At 37.9% G+C, this 18,847-nt stretch overlaps 2 protein-coding genes and 1 long non-coding RNA gene across 8 annotated transcripts in view; 1 reads left to right on the top strand and 2 right to left on the bottom strand.

Annotated features, from left to right (window-relative positions):
* LOC144211423 (uncharacterized) overlaps positions 1–6,280 on the bottom strand; it is a 51,399-nt gene extending 45,119 nt beyond the window's left edge. For 4 of the 5 annotated variants that reach the window (XM_077738664.1, XM_077738669.1, XM_077738668.1 and 1 more), the window contains exons 1-4: positions 5,858–6,280; positions 3,369–3,477; positions 2,027–2,215; positions 1,286–1,941 (exon numbers count right to left, since the gene is read on the bottom strand). In XM_077738664.1, the coding sequence (XP_077594790.1) occupies positions 1,286–1,930 (645 nt within the window). In that variant the 5' untranslated portion in view covers positions 1,931–1,941; positions 2,027–2,215; positions 3,369–3,477; positions 5,858–6,280. The remainder of the gene's footprint in view (positions 1–1,285; positions 1,942–2,026; positions 2,216–3,368; positions 3,478–5,857) is intronic. The other variant, XM_077738665.1, reaches the window with a different exon arrangement.
* LOC144211425 (uncharacterized) lies at positions 5,538–15,520 on the top strand. Its single transcript, XR_013329598.1, has 3 exons — positions 5,538–6,091; positions 7,463–7,522; positions 14,101–15,520. It is a non-coding gene; the product is annotated as an uncharacterized LOC144211425 (long non-coding RNA).
* Positions 9,807–18,847, bottom strand: part of radil2b (Ras association and DIL domains 2b) — a 30,282-nt gene continuing 21,241 nt past the window's right edge. Inside the window, exons 12-18 of one of the 2 annotated variants that reach the window (XM_077738670.1) lie at positions 15,147–15,319; positions 14,064–14,211; positions 13,798–13,982; positions 11,695–12,064; positions 11,408–11,619; positions 11,190–11,329; positions 9,807–10,224 (exon numbers count right to left, since the gene is read on the bottom strand). In XM_077738670.1, coding sequence (XP_077594796.1) covers positions 10,131–10,224; positions 11,190–11,329; positions 11,408–11,619; positions 11,695–12,064; positions 13,798–13,982; positions 14,064–14,211; positions 15,147–15,319 — 1,322 coding nt within the window. In that variant the 3' untranslated portion in view covers positions 9,807–10,130. Of the gene's footprint in view, positions 10,225–11,189; positions 11,330–11,407; positions 11,620–11,694; positions 12,065–13,797; positions 13,983–14,063; positions 14,212–15,146; positions 15,320–18,847 lie in introns of those variants that run through there. The other variant, XM_077738671.1, reaches the window with a different exon arrangement.

Raw genomic sequence — 18,847 nt, 5'->3', positions numbered from 1 at the left:
CTCTGTATTCTCCCACTTAGAAAGCATGGAGGGGTCTGCAATTTTTATTTTAGGTGCATGTACACTGTGACAGAGCTTTTTGCACGGCAACGTGCTCATAACATAACATTAACAAATTTAAATGAACTTGGATTACGATGCAGACACTCAAAAATAAGTTTAATCTAACCTTACACTAAACTTAATTCTAATTTTGTTTTTAAATGTTTATACTTCTCTTCTTCCGGGTTGGCTCTTTTTGCCCCGCCTCCACCCTGACTTTCCATGCAACATATCGAGGGTTGCCTGCTTTTGTCTTCCCTTCAAAATATTCCCAAAATGATGCACACAAATGTCTTCGTGATAGGATAATGCACGACGACTCGCCAAAGATAAGTAGTTTATACACCATTCGCACTGACTGAAGGGGGAAAAAAAACACTGAAAAAAATGCAATGCTCCGCCCAGTGCTCGTAGAGAAATTACATGAGGGAGTTGCGACCAGAAAGACAGTGCCCATGATGTTCTTATGAGCAGCCTCTCGCGTCCGCTGTCTGCTCGTACACCAAAATTTATTAAGATAAATATTTTGCTCCAAATTTTACTCGTAACTCAAATTGCTCGTATGTCGAAGTAGCACTGTGATTATTTGAACACTTAAGAAAAACAATTTCAATATTCGCTACAGTAGCGTTTGTCTGAAATCACAGAGGTAAAACGTTTCCTGTGGTTTTTCACCAGGTTTGTACACACTGCATGAGAGATTTTGGATCCACTCCCATACAGAACTTCTCTAGTCAGGTTTCTGCGCTGTCACTGAGAAACATGGAGTTTTAGATCCATTTAAAAACAGGTGCATCTGATTTAAGATAGTACACGGAGTGGAGGTAGACCTTTAAAGGCAGACTAACAGATGTTTGAGGGTCAGGATTCAATCTCATGGACAGGTTATCCATTATGTATTTGCAGCTGTATCACACGAATAAATCGTTTTAAAAAATCATACTTTGTAGTTTCTGGATATTTCTTTTTAGATTATCTCCCTTAATGAGGGCGTGCACCTACGATGAAAATTTCAGACCCTTCCATGATTTTTAAGTGGGAGACTTGTAATATAGCAAGGTTTTCACATACCTATTGAACTGACTGTAAAAGGATACTATGTATAAAATGCAAATCATTAATTTCACATGGCTTCTGGTGTGATGCCTGTTCCTCATTCCCATTTGAATAAAAAAAATCTACAGCATAATGCTTTGCTTAAAAGAAGAAGCACTACTTATATTACATCATTGTTTTGACTGACCTCTGTAATTCTCTCGTAAAGATGCTTTTCGTCCAATTGATCAGCGAGTGTGGATCCAACGGAGAGAGTACTAACAGGAACTTGCTTAGGTGTCTCTGCTGTTGATTTTTTGGCTACATAAGCATCTTGAGGCTGGTGGACTTTGTGAATCACCCACTGCCCTGTCACTACCAGATCGTTATTTAACGTTGCTACCATAGCAGGAATAGAAGAGAAGCCTAACTTGTTCCACTTGAGCTCTTTGTTGTGTACCTCCTTGTAGACTGTAGGCAGATCCTTCATGGGAATCCCTTGTGGAAATTCTTTTAACATGGTCACTAGATTTTTCAATTTCTTCTTCCTTTTTCCCCCGTTTTTACTTACTAATTGACGAGCTGCATCTTGGGCACTACCTGGAGCACTTGTTACAGGTACAGTTTCAACTATCCTGTCATTGCATTTGTAGTCCTTGTGAAACAGCATTTTTCCTACTATAACCAAGTCTTTATCCAGAGAAGCTGGCAGAGCAGCATTGGATTCAAATCCCAACTCTATTTCAAGATCACGACTGTATGTCTTCTTATAATACATAACAAGTTCTTTCATATGGATCCCTGATGGGTGCTTCTTCACCATAGCCACGATATCTTGGAAAACAGTGGCCATCTTGATTAATTCTGTCCGTAGTAAAAAAAAAATCGAAATACCATTAACATCACAATATAGTGAAAACAAAAAATTAAACATTTAAAACAGAGCCACCTGATGGTGTTGTGGTTCACTCGCCTGACTTCTTTGCAGGTAAGATGGGATCGATTTCTGCTCGGTGGCAGTGTAATTTTTAGTGATATTGGCTGTTTTTCTCTATAGGTGGCTCACGACTGACAGGCGACCAGTCTAGGGTGTAGGCCGCTGAAAGTCAACTGGGATAAGATCCAGCACCCTGCGACCCTGAACAGAATAAGCAATGTTGAAAATGAGTGAATTAACTTTTTAAGACTAAAAAACTCTTGGTCCACCTCAATGTCCCTAATTTTTGTTTAAGGTAAAGATGGAGAACTAAATTGGAGAGAATGGAATAGTGTTCCCTCAGTTATCGGGGTTAATGGGGACTGGGACCACCCGCGATAAGTGAATTTCCGCGAAGTAGGGATTCTCCTTCAAAATTTTTTTGATTTTTTTTTTTAAATTACCCCCCTGTATACAGTACACCATATAGAATACGGGTACTGAGAGTGAAATTCATGTTATAACAAAAAAACTGTAAAATATGTTGTTTCAATGTAATATTAGTATTTTTTTCCCCAAATAAATCTGCGAAGCTCTGACTCCGCGGTAGCTGAACCGCAAAGTAGCGAGGGAACACTGTACATAAATACAGTAATCCCTCGAACATCGCGGCTTCACTACATCACAGATTTTTTTCTGGGGGATTTTTTTTTAATTGTTATTATTTTTTAATAAATTCATAAAAATGTGACAGTCCACGCTGAAACTCGCAAGCGGAAGCCACTGCCCTGTCATCCGCTTGCTACTGGGACTCAGCAATGAAGTAAAAAATATATATATATTTTTGAAAGTTTATAAAAATGTGAAAATCCACGCTGAAGCTCGCAAGCGGAAGCCCTACTTTGCATTTTTTTTAATATCGTGGCCATGTATGGTCTACATTGACCACGATATTCGAAAGATTACTGACTGTAAAACTTTAAACAATACTTAAATGTGTCATTAATTAATTAAAATGCCATCTTATCTAACGTAAAAACATATTTTGGATTGGATTTCCACTTGTGACAAATTACATTAAATTAAACTGGAGAAGAATTAAAAGTGTCATATGATTTTGATATCTATCATAATCTATCACATTGAAAGAGAAAAGGTTACCCATACCTAAGTAAAGATACATTTTTAGAATAATTCAACATAACTATTTAATGTGATTGTTTAATCTTGTGTTCCAAACCCAAAAACTTTAGTCACCAAGCAACAATACTAATATAGCAAATATTTTCTTTATGTAAGCTTAATATGACAAACCAAAACTATAGGATGAAAAAAAATCACCTTCAGTTAAGCAAATCAGTAAAGACAGTCTTACCGTTTCTCCTTGTGTGTCTGGATCTGCTTTAACTAGAGTATGAGCCAGAGAGCCTCTTGGACTTGCATATAAATCCTTCCCCCATGCTGTTGAGTTTCATTCTCTGGAGCTAGACAGAAACGAAACTTAAAGTAAGAAGCTTGCTCCCTCCCCAGTTACACTTGCTTATAAATCCTTCCCCCATGCTGTTGAGTTTCATTCTCTGGAGCTTGACAGAAACGGAACTAAAAGTGAGAAGCTTGCTCCCTCCCCAGTTACTGGGAAAACATGACTGAATTTAATTAATCAAATATAAAGAAATCAAAACTAAATGCTACTGTGATAAAATAGCTGATTATTTCAAAAACAATATATAGTGTATAATAAACAACAACAAAACCCAAGTATTGTTATTGTTTAATTTTCAAAAATGTAGAAATAACACAACTGTACTGTATGCATATTTAATTCCTGACAGCAGTTGATTTTTATAAAACTAGCTCACGTTTCAGTTCTTTCTTTTCTTCCTGTTTTGTTTTGTTTTTGCATTGAAGAACAGTGGTACCTCAAAATATGAGCTTAATGCGTTCCGGGACAAATGTGTGTAATGCTTGTATGTCGATATTCTCATAACTCAAACTAACGTTTCCTATTGAAATGAACTAAAAGTACATAAATGTGTTCCAACCCTCTGAAAAAACACCAAAAACAGGATATTAGACTGGAAAAAATATTTTATTTCTTCTAATTGAACATCTATTAACAAAGTAACACATAACTAGTGGTTTAATATTACTAAAATGTGTTTATTAGAACTAAAATTAGATGGATTTCACGAAGGGTAGAGAAAGAGGGACATAGATGGTGATGGGTGATGGTGGGAGGATGACTTTCTGCACCAGTGAATCATAATATAAGATAAACAAATTTAAATGAACTTGGATTACGATGCAAACACTCAAAAATAAATTTAATCTAGTAACCTTACACTAAACTTAATTCTATTTTTTTATTACATTTTTATACCTTTCTTCTCCCGGCTGTTTGCCGGGGAAAAAAAATGTCCCCGGACGTTTTGGTCGCCCGGACGTTTGGTCGCCCGGACGTTTGGTCGCCCGGATGTTTGGTCGCCCGGGTCGCCCGGACATTTGGTCCACCCTGACTTTCACTATCGTTTGCTTTTGTATTCCCTTCAAAATATTCCGAAAATGATGCACACAAATGTTCTCACAATATGATAACACGCGACCACTTGCCAACGAGAAGTAACATATACTCCTCGTACTAGCGATCGCTACGCCATTCGCATTGAGTAATGGAAAAAAAACAATGAAAAAAAATCTGTTATACACGAAAGAGATGCGGCAAAAAAGACCTAAAATCATAAACAGCCTCTCATGTCTTGGCCACCTGGCTTTCTTGTATCTCGAAATTTGTCTTGTTTCTAGAGATAATTATTTGCTCGAAATTTTACTCGTATCTCTAAATGCTCGAATGTCGGGATGCTCGTATGTCGAGGTACCACTGTATAGGTAAATTATTATTATGATTATTGTTGACATGTCAAATGTATTTTCCCAACTTAGATTAACCCAATATGCTTCATTGTCTAATGATTAGGTAAGGGGGCATAACTGTAGATGAGACAGCATATATGTATTTCATATGAAACTACATTAAAAGAGGAATGGAGAGCAAAACAAGGATGATGCTATTACAAAAGTGGCATGGACATGACTCACTGGTGAGTCATAGATTATGTGACCCAACTACTTCATGTGAAATGAAACAGAAAACGATTAACAGCAAAGAGAAGCAGAACTCAAATTTTAGAATATGTTGTTTTATTTTATTCTGTATTAATTGTTCCTTAGTTGGGCTTGAATACTATTTTGTCTTTCTGTGTGTGTGTGGGGGGGGGGGGGTATTAGTGTTTTGCATAATATTTGCGGAGATATTTCAAGGATGTGGCCAAAATTGCTGGTTGCATGTTCTCCCTGGCGTGGGTTTTCTCCGGGTACCTCCCACATTCCAAAAACATGCATGGTAGACTGATTGGACACTCTAAATTGCCCCTATGTATGTATGTGAGCGTGAATGGTTGATTGTCTCCTTGTGTCCTGCGATTGGATGGCCATTAATTTAGGGTGTCCCCTGCCTCTGGCCGGAAGTCAGCTGGGATCAGCTCCAGCACCCCCCGTGAACTTCAAGAGGGTTGAGTGGTTCAGAAAATGAGATGAGAAAAATAAGTCAATTTAAAGTGATTATTTATTGACAGGGGCACAATCCATTTTGATCCCAATAATAAACAATTTGATATCATTTCGAAAAAAATAGTTCCATAGAACTATATTTCATGGTTATGTGACGAAGAGGAGAAGCGAACCAACGAGGATGTTTTAGATACGCCGAACACATTGGCTCTTTGTTCATACGCACTATAGCTTTATGTAGACATCCACCGCAGGAAAAATGACTCCCGTAATATTGATAATGTGTTAGAACCTTACCCTGGCCAAATCGGCGACCATTTTCTGTGCAAACATCACTGCTGTTTATTTTGTTTACCATTTGTCAGGTTGGCTAATGCACTCTTGCTAGCACGAAATGGTGCGTTCATGTCCAGCACAAAAAGTGGAAAATATCAATACCAAGATGTTGCATTTTTTTTAATTACATTTCCTGAACCGCATCATCCTCATTAGGGTCGCGGGCAGGTGCTGGAGAATACAAACTTCACACAGGTGAACCGATCGCTTCTTATCATATTTTGTATATCTGTGACTCTTTGCCTCGTTTCAGGTTTGCGTATTTTTATTTTCTCTTAAAACACACTCAAATTCATTAGGGTCTATTAAAAACAAAAAATAAATTATATTTCCAATATAATTTGGCAGGTTGGATTTTTAAAAATGTTTTTCCGATTTAAGGTGTTGCTCTTTGATGCTCAGTTTAAAATGTTGGCTCTTTGTGTCTTAACTTCCTTGTTCGTCACTCCTGCAATACGTAGGTCATAAAGTCAGTATCAGTCGAGTCTGTCAACAATGTAGCGATATTTATGTCCACCAGATGTCAGCATTTAACAACGTAGTGTCAATGCAATGTGTCACTGTTTCTGACCAAATTAATCCCAAACAAGTTTGCCTATTTGTTTTAATTTTTTGGTATATAATCAATGTTCTTGCAATCATATTTCATTAATACTTTGATTTTAGGCATTTTATCACCTTTTAAGACCTACTCTGGTTGTCAGCAACCCACTGATATGCCACACATATTTTTTTCCTGTCCAATAAGGCTCTTTCAGCATTATGGGTTGCCAACCCCTGATTTATATTCTGATCAATCCTTATGCGTTTTTGACAGGTGAAAGCCAAGTTGTTCTGGTATAACAAGGCAATAGTTTCCTTCTGGTTAAAATAGGAGACACTGCTCTTAATTACTATTAAAACAAATATGACCAAACAACAATGGGGGAACATTTTAAATATCCGTTTCAGGTTCCAAAATATTCTTCCATAACTGATAAATTACACATTTCTAGAAAAGCCTGAATATCACACCTGCATTGATTGAGAGGAAGAATTCTTTACAACCCATGCAAATCTGTAATTAACATCTTTCATATTCGCATAAACAGCATCAAAATACTAATCCTCTTCTGCTACTGTCAGTTGGTTTTCCAAGCTCCAACTATTCCTGCAACAAAAGTTAACCCATTTGGTGAAAATAAGCACTTTTTAAAGGTACCATATTTCTCCCTATTAAAAGTCATGAATATAGAGGTGAAAATTGTGAATCGGGTGAAGTTTATATGAAAGAAATTGTCAAATTCAACAATTTTATGGCAATTTTAAAGATCCATGCATGTCTGTAAAATGTGAGCAGAAAACACATGCAGGCCTGGGGAGAACATGCAAACTCCACACAGGTCGACCAGCCTGGATTTGAACCCAAGAACGTGAGATGTGAGGCCAACATGCTAACCGCCCATTTGCTGGGCCAATTCCACAAATAATTAAAAAAAAATAGGACCTAAACCATATTTTCTCTAAAATCTATAGACAAAAAAGGCCTTGCCGGGATGATACTGACTTCATTTTACTTCCACAAAGGGCTGCAGTGGGTGCAGGTTTTCATTCCAACCCATGAGAGGAAACCTTTCCAGAAATCTGGTATGTTAGATCTTCAATCAGTGGATTGCAGTGAGATGCTTCTTGTTACAGCAGATATCTGATTTGTTAAAGTGTCTCTGTTGGATCGGTTGGGGCAAAAACCACAACTATAAGGCGCACCGCATTATAAGGCGCACCCTCAATGAATGACATTTTTCCATATATAAGGCGACTGTATTATAAGGCGCACTGTCTATTATGGAGAAAATTTAAGACTTTTAAGTGCGCCTTATAGTCGTGAAAATACGGTAATTGCTATTGACTTCCAGGTATGAAGCACTCACTACACAGTCACCTCTAGAGCCAGCCATTGTTGATGGTTTGGATTTTTTTTATATAAAATCTTGCAGTGGGGGAGGAGCTATATGATGGAAGATTTTGTAAAGTAAAATGGCATCTGCATATTTAACAGTATTGTTTCCGTTCAGGTGTTTGTGTTTTTTGAATATCCAACAGTGGTGGTTTTTCGTTTTTGTTTTTCCTTTTTTTCCATATATAAGGCGCATTATAGGTGGATTATAAGGTGCACTGTCTATTTTGGAGAAAATTTAAGACTTCTAAGTGCGCATTATAGTTGTGAAAATACAGTACATCAAATTTTAACTGGGTAGGTTATTTGATCACTTCTTTTGCCATAAATGGCAGTCAATGAGTTAAACAGTGAATGCATTTTAAAACCTGATCTTTTATACCTGTTTCTCATTCTCTGTTGAACAAATAAGAGTTGGAATGATTTCTTGTTGGCCCTTGAAATCTTTGATTTTTCTGATTGCAGTGCTCGGAGAAAAAGGTTTGCACAGGCTTTAGTCTAATTCTTTGATGTTCGCCGTCTTTCACAACCATCTTGACTTTTTAGTGAGTGGCTCACTCTGACACAGGCTAGTGACGTAAATGTTGACTTCTTTCATCCACCAGATGTCTCTAATTTTGCTCCCAAAGATTGTAGGAAAGGATCAAAAGTCTTATGAAACTCTACCAGCATGTAGCTTTGCCAATTGTCATAATAATTGGCAGCACTATAGAGGTAGATTTGTGTCTTTATTATTCAATCCAAAATTGTTGCTTTAATCCAAATATTTATTTTCAATCAAACAAACAAAACTTCTCTCGGAGTGGAGAGTTGCTTGAATGCAGTTGAGAACCGTCAAGCACTGGGATGGCCTTGTTCTACCAGGAAATTCCTATGTGTGCTGCGACAGATTGCATATAATAAATCAGATAGAGCAAGGGTGTCAAACTCGGTTGGATCAGTAGCCGCATTAACGTCAACTCGATTTCATGTAGGCCGGACCATTTTAGATGTAATACTGGCCACCGATTCAGATTTGACCCACGTCTCTGGCCTGGAGTCAGCTGAGATAGGCTACAGCACCCCCCCCCCCCCCCCCACGCTACTCCAATGAGGATAAAGCGGTTCAGCCATTGAAAAAAAATTGGATTAAAATGTGCAATTATTGATTTAAAAAGGGGAAAATCAGGAAATATAATATATACAGTGTTCCCTCGGTTATCGCGGTTAGTGAGGACCCGGACCACCCGCGATAAGTGAATTTCCGCGAAGTAGGGATTCCCCTTCAAAAATGCTTAATTTGAATTTAATTCCAAATTTTTTTTTTTTTTTTTATATATATTTTTAAAAAAATATATTTTTTTAAAAAAAAATCCCCCCCCCTGTATACAGTACACCATATTGAATATGGGTAGAGAGAGTGAAATTCATGTTATAATAAAAAAAAAAAAATGTTGTTTCAATGTAATATTTGTATTTTTTTTTTCAAAAAAAAATCCGCGAAGCTCTGAGTCCGCGATACCTGAACCGCGAAGTAGCAAGGGAACACTGTGTATGAGATAATAATTAAATTATATAATAACTATACAAATATAAATAATTGATAAATAACACATAAATAAATATGTATCTATGTATTTTCATATTTATATATTACCTATTTACAGTGAAAAAATAATTTCTATTATGCTTGGGACTTGTTTTTTTTTTTTTTTTTTGCCCATCATTCGTGTCGTTGGTGCATCGACCCCACCCCCACAAAATGTTATCTCTGGTTGTCGCGCTTCCCATTAGCCGGACCGCGAGAATAAAAGAAAGAGCTTTACCAGTCCGCGGTGAGAAAAACATTGGGGACCACTCTCGTAGAGGACAGACTGGATGGAGGTTCTCTGGAGGTTTTGGCACAAATGTCCTGGATTGGAGGATTTGATGCAGTAATATCCCTAAAAAAAATGTTTCCAGCCACACATTCATAGTGGTGATTTATTTTTTAAAAAAGTGTTTTATTCACAGAGGCACAGGTAGTAAAAAACAGAGCAAAAATATTTACTATCATGTCGAGTCAACTGATTTTTAAAAGTTGTAATAATTTTAAGTGCATTTTGTTTTCAGAATGAACCATTGTAATAATCAATGTGGACCCAATGACGAGCTCAACATCAAGTTTTATCTGTATTACCATCAATCTTAAGATGGGAACACCTGCTGATAATCAGGCAGATTTTGAGCACCTAGACCCTCAAGTTCCATTTAAAGTTGACACAAACACAATTCTTTGATGTCGCTAAAAGGTTACCCTTAGCATTTGCTTATGCTCTGTCAGCATTCCGTCTGTATCGCCTTGGCCATCCAATCAGATCTGACCACCAATAACCTCAGTCTATCACCTGATGACTGCATCAAATCCTTGCCACTAATGAGGAAAAAGTTTTGAGAGATAGAGAAAATAGTATTTAGAATCATTTGAAAGAATGTTCTTCTCTTTTTCTTAATACAGTGGTGCCTCAACATACGAGCAATTTGAGATACGAGTAACATTTCGGGCAAATATTTATCTTGAGACACGAGACAAATTTTGATATGGAAGTATACAGTGGACGCGAGAGGCTGCTCATAAGAACATAAGGCGTACTGTCTCTCTTTCCGGAACTCCCTCGTGTTACGTCTCTACGAGCACTGGGCGGAGCGTAGCATTTTTTTCAGTGTTTTTTTCTCGTCAGACTTTACAAATGGCGGATCGATTGGTAATACGAGGAGTAAACACTACTCGTTGGCAAGTGGTTGTGCGTTATCCTATTGTGAGGACATTTGTGTGCATCAGTTAGGGAATATTTTGAAGGGAAGAAAAAAGCAAACAACCCTCAATAGGCTGCATCTGAAAGTCAGGGTGAAGGCGGGCCAAATAGAGCCAATGCGAGAGAGGAAAGGTATAAAAATTTCAAACAAAATTTGAATTAAGTTTAGTGTAGAGTTACATTAAATGTATTTTTGAGTGTCTGCATCGTAATCCATGTTCCTTTAAATTAGTTTATGTTATTTTACGATCGCGTTGCCTCTTTTTCTGTCCGTCTCTCTCCCCTCCGCGAAATCCGTCTAATTTTAGTACGATTAAACACAATTTAGTACGATTAAACCACTAGATATTTGTCACTTTGCTAGTAGACGGCGAATTAGAACGAATAAAAATGTTTTCCCAATCCAATATCCTGTTTTGGGTGTTTTTTTTTCAGAGGGTTGGAACGAATTAATTAGTTTTTAGTTCCTTTCTATGGGAAACGTTCATTTGAGTTATGGATTAATTGACATAAGAGCTCAGTCTCGGAACGCATTAAGCTCGTATCTCGAGGCACCACTGTGTATAGATTTTTGACTGTTTACTTTAGGCAGTTGGAGCCAACCAAACTGACTCCATTGACAGCAAGTAATCGATCTCCTGGTTGCAGCTTTTCACAGCGGGCGGCAGGGGTGTCAGGAACCACTGCCCTTATGAAGATACCTTTCACCTTCAATTGCATATCCTGGAAAAAAGTCAAAAAGTTTATATTCATATGTTTTATTTCCATCGGGTCCTTATTTATAGACTACAAAGAACTAACCCTTGTGTCCACTAGTGCAAGACCAACACCGCTTCTGTCCCGCTCAAGCTCCAAGCTGAATATCTCGTCATTGTTGTCATCAAAATGATTGCAAATGTCTTCGGCTTCCTCTTCTTCCTCCTCTATGAGTTCAAAAATCCTTTTCACACTTGTGTAATCCCGATTGAAATGGTCATCTTTCAGTGCACTTTGGCATTCAAACATTAAACTACCTGATGAGAAAGTAATACAAGATTAATCTGAAAGAATATCATGGAACAACAATGAAGAGTTATGTTCTGCAGTACCTTCACTGTGTGCATCAACATCAGAGACGGAAGGTACATCTTGGTCTTCATTGGACAAATTAACGTGATCTAGGATAAGAGGGCTTTTGGGTGGGGTGAGAAGACAGCAGCGGTCTGGTGCTGACCTGATGTCAGCGTTTTTCATCTCTCCTGTCTGCAGCTCTATATTCTGAGACTTCTGAGACAAGAAGTGGGCACCACAGGAGTTTAAGTAATCCAGGGATCCATGTATGGAGAAGGGGAGGGATGGCGAGGGAGTTGATGGGGGCGAGTCAGGCCATGATTGCAAAGCCTGGACAGTTGCCTCAGATAATAACAGATGTTCTGGCATTTCCATTGTTTCCTGACTGCATTTGGCCTCCATGACCCCCTGAAATAGAAGTTGTAATGAAACCAAGGGAGTTCACCAACAATCAAATATAGTGGTGGCAAAGTGATGTCCAGGGGAAACCGGTCCACATAAGTCGCTGTGGGTGCAGGTTTTTGTTCCAACCGATGTAGCACAGGCAGTTTAACCAATGAAGTTTTTCCATGAAAAAAAAAAAAAACTTGACTGCAATCCACTGATTGCACTTGTAGAACACATGATTGGTGAAAAGATGTCCTCTTGATGGGTTGGAATGAAAACCTGCTCCCATTGTTCCCTTTTGTGGAATAATTTGTACACCCCTGGTTCAGACTGCTTTGCTACTTCAGGACATAGATGAATTATTGTGGCTGATTGATGAAATCAGGAATTTAGTTTGTTTACCGGAATATTCTGAAGTACCGTATTTACTCAAGTATAACGCGCAAAATTTGTACCAAAAAAACTCGCTTTTATGACCAAATTCGGAAAAACTGCCCTACGCCGGGGAAAAAGTCCCCTTCGTCTTTGTCCGCCAGATGGGGCGCAAGAGCCCATTTTACCAGGGCCCATAGAAGGTACCGTATTTTCCCGTCTATAAGGCGCACTTAAAAGTTTTAATTTTTCTCCTAAATAGACAGTGCGCCTTATAATCCAGTGCGCCTTATATATGGAAAAAACAGAAAACCAAAAACCACCACTGTCGGATATTAAAAAAACACAAACGCCTGAACTGAAACAATACTGTCAAATATGCAGATGCCATCTTAGTTTACAAAATCTTCCATCATATAGCTCCTCCCCCACTGCAAGATTTTATACAAAAAAATCCAAAACATCAACAATGGCTGGCTCTAGAGGTGACTGTGCAGTGAGTGCTTCATACCTGGAATTCAATAGCAATTACCGTATTTTGACGACTATAAGGCGCACTTAAGTCTTACATTTTCTCCAAAATAGACAGTGCGCCTTATAATATACAGTGCACCTTATGATACAGTGCGCCTTATATATGGAAAAATGTCATTCATTGAGGGTGCGCCTTATAATGCGGTGCGCCTTATAGTCGTGAAAATACGGTAAATGTATATCCCCCTTCTCAGATGATATAATCTACCTTCTTTTACAAAAGCCAGCCCTCTCAAAATAGCCTTTGGCTAGTTTATAGGAATAGGTCAGATTAAAAAAAAACTCAAGTCTGCCCAGGGAGCGGTATCCTCACTCAAGAATATTGGAATAAACTGCTCGGTGAATCTGATGATGATGATGATGAATCAGACTTTGATTTTTTTTAAAAATATTATGATGATGAATTAGACTTAAAATTGGAAATTATATTTGAAAGTACTTCTGGTAGTTTGTTTTACCAGGTTTCTGTACCATATGTTATGAATAAATGTGTTCAGCGTTTGCCAGTTACCAGAAAAAGTGACAAAAAAAATTATACAATTTTTTAGTCACAACTTATGGCTGCGCATTATACAGGGCTGTGTGTTATACTCGAATAAATATGGTAGATTGTTTGATGTTAGATATAATTATGTACACAAGAACACAATTACGTCAGCAATTCCATTTCTGAATGGTTGTGAATAAACAAAATGAAGGCTTTGGAGTGGCTGAGTCAAACTCCACACACAAAAGATAAGAAAAATGAAACTAAATCTCAGAACTGTGCTGCAAAAGACTCCCAGTAACGGACTAGCACACCATTCTTCCCACCATTTGACAGTATACATAAACTGTTTCCCAGTTACCTGGTGCTGGCCAGTAGCGGTGAACTCATGAGACTGTAAATTAGAGAGGTTGAAAATGAAAACTTGGAGCTTGTTTAGGTCTTCCACTAGGCTAAAATCAGTTACTGTGCTTCCCCCAATGAATTGGTAATCTTCATCTGGTAGCACAAGAGTATGGTGGGTATCAAAACTCTGCAGAATATCCTCTAAAATAGAAGAGGCATATAGAATATAATGGTACAAAGATCTTTATCAGTGACAGATATACTTGTGTGTTCAACTCTCACCAGTTCTTTGCGCTTCTGTTTGATCTCTGGCACACAGATTCCATTTGTGTCTGGCGGAACATGTTGGAATGTAGTAAATATGAAGCAAGTGGTTCAGCTGCGCCGCATTTAAGGAAGGGAAGTCGGATCGTAATGATGCCCAAGGTGTCTATACATGCACAAACACACAATATTGGGTTAATGAAAATTCTGTATTGGTTCACTCTCCATTGATTACTGCAAATGTTCACTACAGTGTTGCCTCGCTACTTCGCGGTTCAGCTATCGCGGACTCAGAGCTTCGCAGATTTTTTTTGAAAAAAAAAATACAAATATTACATGGAAACAATATATTTTACAGTTTGTTTTTGTTATAGCATGAATTTCACTCTCTCTCTCTCTACCCGTATTCTATATGTGGTACTGTATACAGGGGGTAAAAAAAATAATAATTAATTTTTTTTTTTTTAAATATACAGTGTTCCCTCGCTACTTCGCGCTTCAGCTATCGCGGACTCAGAGCTTTGCGGATTTTTTTCAGGGAAAAATAATAATAAAAAATGTAAAGATTTTAAGTTAAAATTATAAATTACATCATTTTACAAGAGTTGGAAACAAAATATTCAATAGGAATTAGTAATTGCATCAAAGAAATGGTTAATAACACGGTGAGAGTTCAGGAATCGCATTGATGACATCATGGCTGTTTACAGGCGCAACTTCACTGCCCAAAAAAACAATGTTCACAACTCCCAATATCGATGTTTCTTATGAGCAAAAAAACTGCAGAAGATTCTCCATCCGGACTACTATGATGTTTTTGCTTGGTGATGCTTTTGTGCACGTGTTATACGTTTCTTTAAGCATTTTTGAAGGGGCACGCCTACTTCGCGGAAATGCAGTTATTGCGGGGGTTTACGGTCCTCATGAACCGCGATAACCGAGGGAACACTGTACTTGTGTTGTTTTACGAATACTTACCCACGAAACATTAGACAGGCACAATAAACAGGATTATGCAAGTGAGTCAAATCAATGACAGAAAATAATGGAAAATGTTTGCTTCCATAAATGAGATTCTTGTGAGTACATTTTCTTTTTTACCTGAAATAAATTTTTCTTAGGCGTAGTAAGCAGATTGATTGCAGATGAGAGGGCACGCGTGCTTTCAAATGCCAATTTTCCCATTCCAGTTGTCTGGGACCAGTTTAGGAACAAGTCAAAATTGGTCCGTATGTGCATGCCTTTCGACTGCTGAAAAAATTCTGGCTCTGCGCCTACAAACACATCAAGAAAAACTCTTCTTTGAAATTGATCATGACATAGATAAGGTGATTTACTGAGTTACATTTTTATTACCGACTCTCTGTAATATTAAATAGCCCATCTGTCTTTGATTGAAATGTGAAAGAAATGCATATGATGTACCACAAATGAGAAATTCTAACTCGAATAAAGGTCTAGTGATATTCCATGCTTTTCATTGTCAACAATGAATGCTGTAAGTGACAAATGCTATTTACCTCACTCCCATTTTGTTCAATTGGGTTGTACATCTATCGATGCCATTGGAAGTGAAAGTCATTGGAAAATATCAACAACCATATACAGTGTTCCCTCCCTACTCCGCAGTTCAGCTACCGCGGACTCAGAGCTTCGCGGATTTATTTTGGAAAAAAAATACAAATATTACATTGAAACAACATATTTTACAGTTTTTTTTGTTATAACATGAATTTCACTCTCTCTACCCGTATTCTATATGGTGTAATGTATACAGGGGGTAATTTAAAAAAATAAAAAAATAAAACAAATAATAATAATAAACTTTTTTTTGGAATTAAATTCAAATTAAGCATTTTTGAAGGGGAATCCCTACTTTGCGGAAATTCACTTATCACGGGTGGTCAAGTCCCCATTAACCGCGATAACCGAGGGAACACTGTATACTTTATAATGCTCGTGGTTGATTTCGAGAGGCGAAAAATACAATGATACCTCTACTTACAAATGCTTCTACATACAATTTTCAGGATACAAAAACCTTTGATACGAAATCCCCCAAAACGTCAATACATTTCCTGTACCCGTTATTATATTACGAAATCTTTGCAGTACATTGTCTGTGATATTGGAGGTATTACTGTACTCGCCTGACTAAACATGTCGGGTAACAAAAGACTTTAAAAAACACCATTGTCTGGTTTAAAGGAATCTGTCGAAAACCATAGGCTTTGTTCTTGTTTTTTTTAAGCATGAGGATGGTTGGACTTGTTGATTAAGAATGGTTCGTCTGTTTCGCCATTTTCCTAATAGCGAGCGGAAGACAGGGGTGTGGCTTCCACGTGTGAGTTTCAGCTTGGATTTTTACATTTTCATGAATGTTTTTTTCCCCAGAAAAAATCTACGATGTAGTGAACCCGCGAAGTGGATCACAGTAGTGTTTTCCCCACAAGGCTTGGACCCTCACCTTGCCCTGTTTCAACCAAAACTCTATCCTGTTTCTCTGTTTTTTTTATTCTATTTGGTATTAGGTGTACCTCTTCATCACATACTCTGAGGAAGAAATCATGTCATCAGCGGTGATAACATTCATCTCTCAATTAAGTGGAACCATCAATATTCAACAGAACATTTTAGTGTTTTGCAGATTTAAGGAAAAAAATCCATGTGTATCCTGTTGAGTGAATTTTGAGAAAGTTGTAATAAAATACCATGTGTTATTATTTCCTATTTCAAAATTACCTGCACATTATCAACTGTCATAACGATATATGCACACTAGCCGCGTGTTTTTACACATGTTTCCATTCAGCAGTCCACAGAAATTTAGAGTGGTTAGTCAGCATTTTGGAGCGCATATCCACAGAGAAGTTGGAAATTGTGAATGTGAGCAAGAGGCATTGGCAGAGTTCTCATAGACTTAAAGCAGAGGGCTCAGTTATGATTCAGGATCAAACATATCTTAACTTTGTGTTGAGTCAAAAGGGAAGACTTTTACAAGATAAGTCAAAGTTTATATTGGCATGACTATTTGGATGCTTTCCATTAATCCAGGATGTCCACACTGAGGCCAAGTGGACCACCTTCGGGTTGCTACACAGTTTTTGTTGGCCGGCAGAAAATGATGAAAATACAGTGGTACCTCTACTCATGAAATGTATTCGTTCCAACAAGTACAATCATATGTTATATTGAACTAGCCCAATTAGTTGCACAGTCTTCAATACTAGACCCTAAACTAGGGGTGTCAAACATACGGTCCGCGGGCCGGATCCAACCCGTCTGGTGGTTTGGTACGGCCCGCGGAAGAAAGCTGTATTGTATAAAAAAAATATGAATTTTCTTTAACATTTGTAGTTCTTGTATTATCCGCTAGGGGCGCAGTGTTTTAGTACGTGCAGACAACATGAAAGCAACACTGCGGCAGAACTAGGACCACCTTGTAAAAGGTTGTTCATAATATATCGTTTATAATGTAAAAGGAAAATCCTGTTAATAAACATTTTGAGAATTTACTCATTCTTTGCACTAATTGTTAGTATTAGTGACTAATACAAAGGAAAAAAGTGGGCTTATTGTTAGTTCTATGTAATTTTGCAATGAGTTTACTGGTCCGGCCCGCTTGAACTCAAATTAAGCTGTATTCGGCCCGCAGACCAAAGGGAATTTGACACCCCTGCCCTAAACCTTTTAAAAAATGAAAATATGCAACGTGTTGATGAAATGACGTATTTGGGCAAAAAAAGTTCATATGTTAAACATGAATAAGAAATACTAAGATATTTGCCAATGAAGTGGAATCGCTAGTGGCCGGTGAGTACACACTCACTTAAAAACACAACAACTTAAAGTTATGTTACGCACGGTCAGAAAAAATAAAAAACAGCTCAACGACAAACAAGGGTCAATGGCACATGAATTCACTGCTAGCCGGAGTTAATCAGCTATTGTCCCGGAGAAGATTATAAAGTGAAGGAAAAGGGGCTTTTGGTCAGACTGTCTTATTAAAACTCTACCCATGGCTGCTACCAAAGCAGCAGTGGTAAAGGTATACCAAAATGATCATGACAGAATGTTGAGATTTCTGAAATGCAACCAACAACTGTTTTAAAATAATTTCCTACTGAATCTTAGACAACCAGATTTGTTTACTTCTCTTTTTTGGTTACTTTTCATTCAAGTTTATACGTTGTGGTTGACGTCACATTAGTAACAATGGTAACTTCTTCAAGCAGTTCTCTTACTTTTTTTAGCATTTAGGATGCTATGAAAGCCCAATCTCAGCCCATTTAAGACAGTAAATATATTCATCCATTAATTTTTTTAACCACTTATCCTCACAAGGGTCGTGGGGAGTGTTTGAGGCTATCCCAGCTGGGACACCATGAATTGGTGGCCGGCCAAAAGCATGGCACGAGGAGACGTACGACCATTCACGCTGACACTCATATTTAAGGGCAATTTAGAATGTTCAACCAGCCTACTATACTTGTTTTTGGAGTGTGGCAGGAAACCGGAGTAACCGGAGAAAACCCATGCAAGCCCGAGGAGAGCATGCAAACTCCACAGAGGGGGACTGACCTGCAATCGAACCTAGGACTCCAGAACTGTGAGGCCGGCACGCTAACCACTCATCTGCCGGGATGCCCAAAAGTAATTATGAGATAAATTTAAGGTTTTTCACGTGATAGATAGCCTGCCCACATTAAATCTGTGGTTGACCGACCACTATTTCTGCATGATTACAATATAAGCGTTGTCTCATGTGATTGAGAAAAATTGAGAGGTTTTATTTTGTGATG

The sequence above is a fragment of the Stigmatopora nigra genome, chromosome 18 (assembly GCF_051989575.1).
Source record: "Stigmatopora nigra isolate UIUO_SnigA chromosome 18, RoL_Snig_1.1, whole genome shotgun sequence".
NCBI classification, from domain to species: Eukaryota; Metazoa; Chordata; class Actinopteri; order Syngnathiformes; family Syngnathidae; genus Stigmatopora; species Stigmatopora nigra.
Note: the sequence above shows the minus strand (reverse complement) of the source record. Positions and strands in the feature narration are given on the sequence as shown.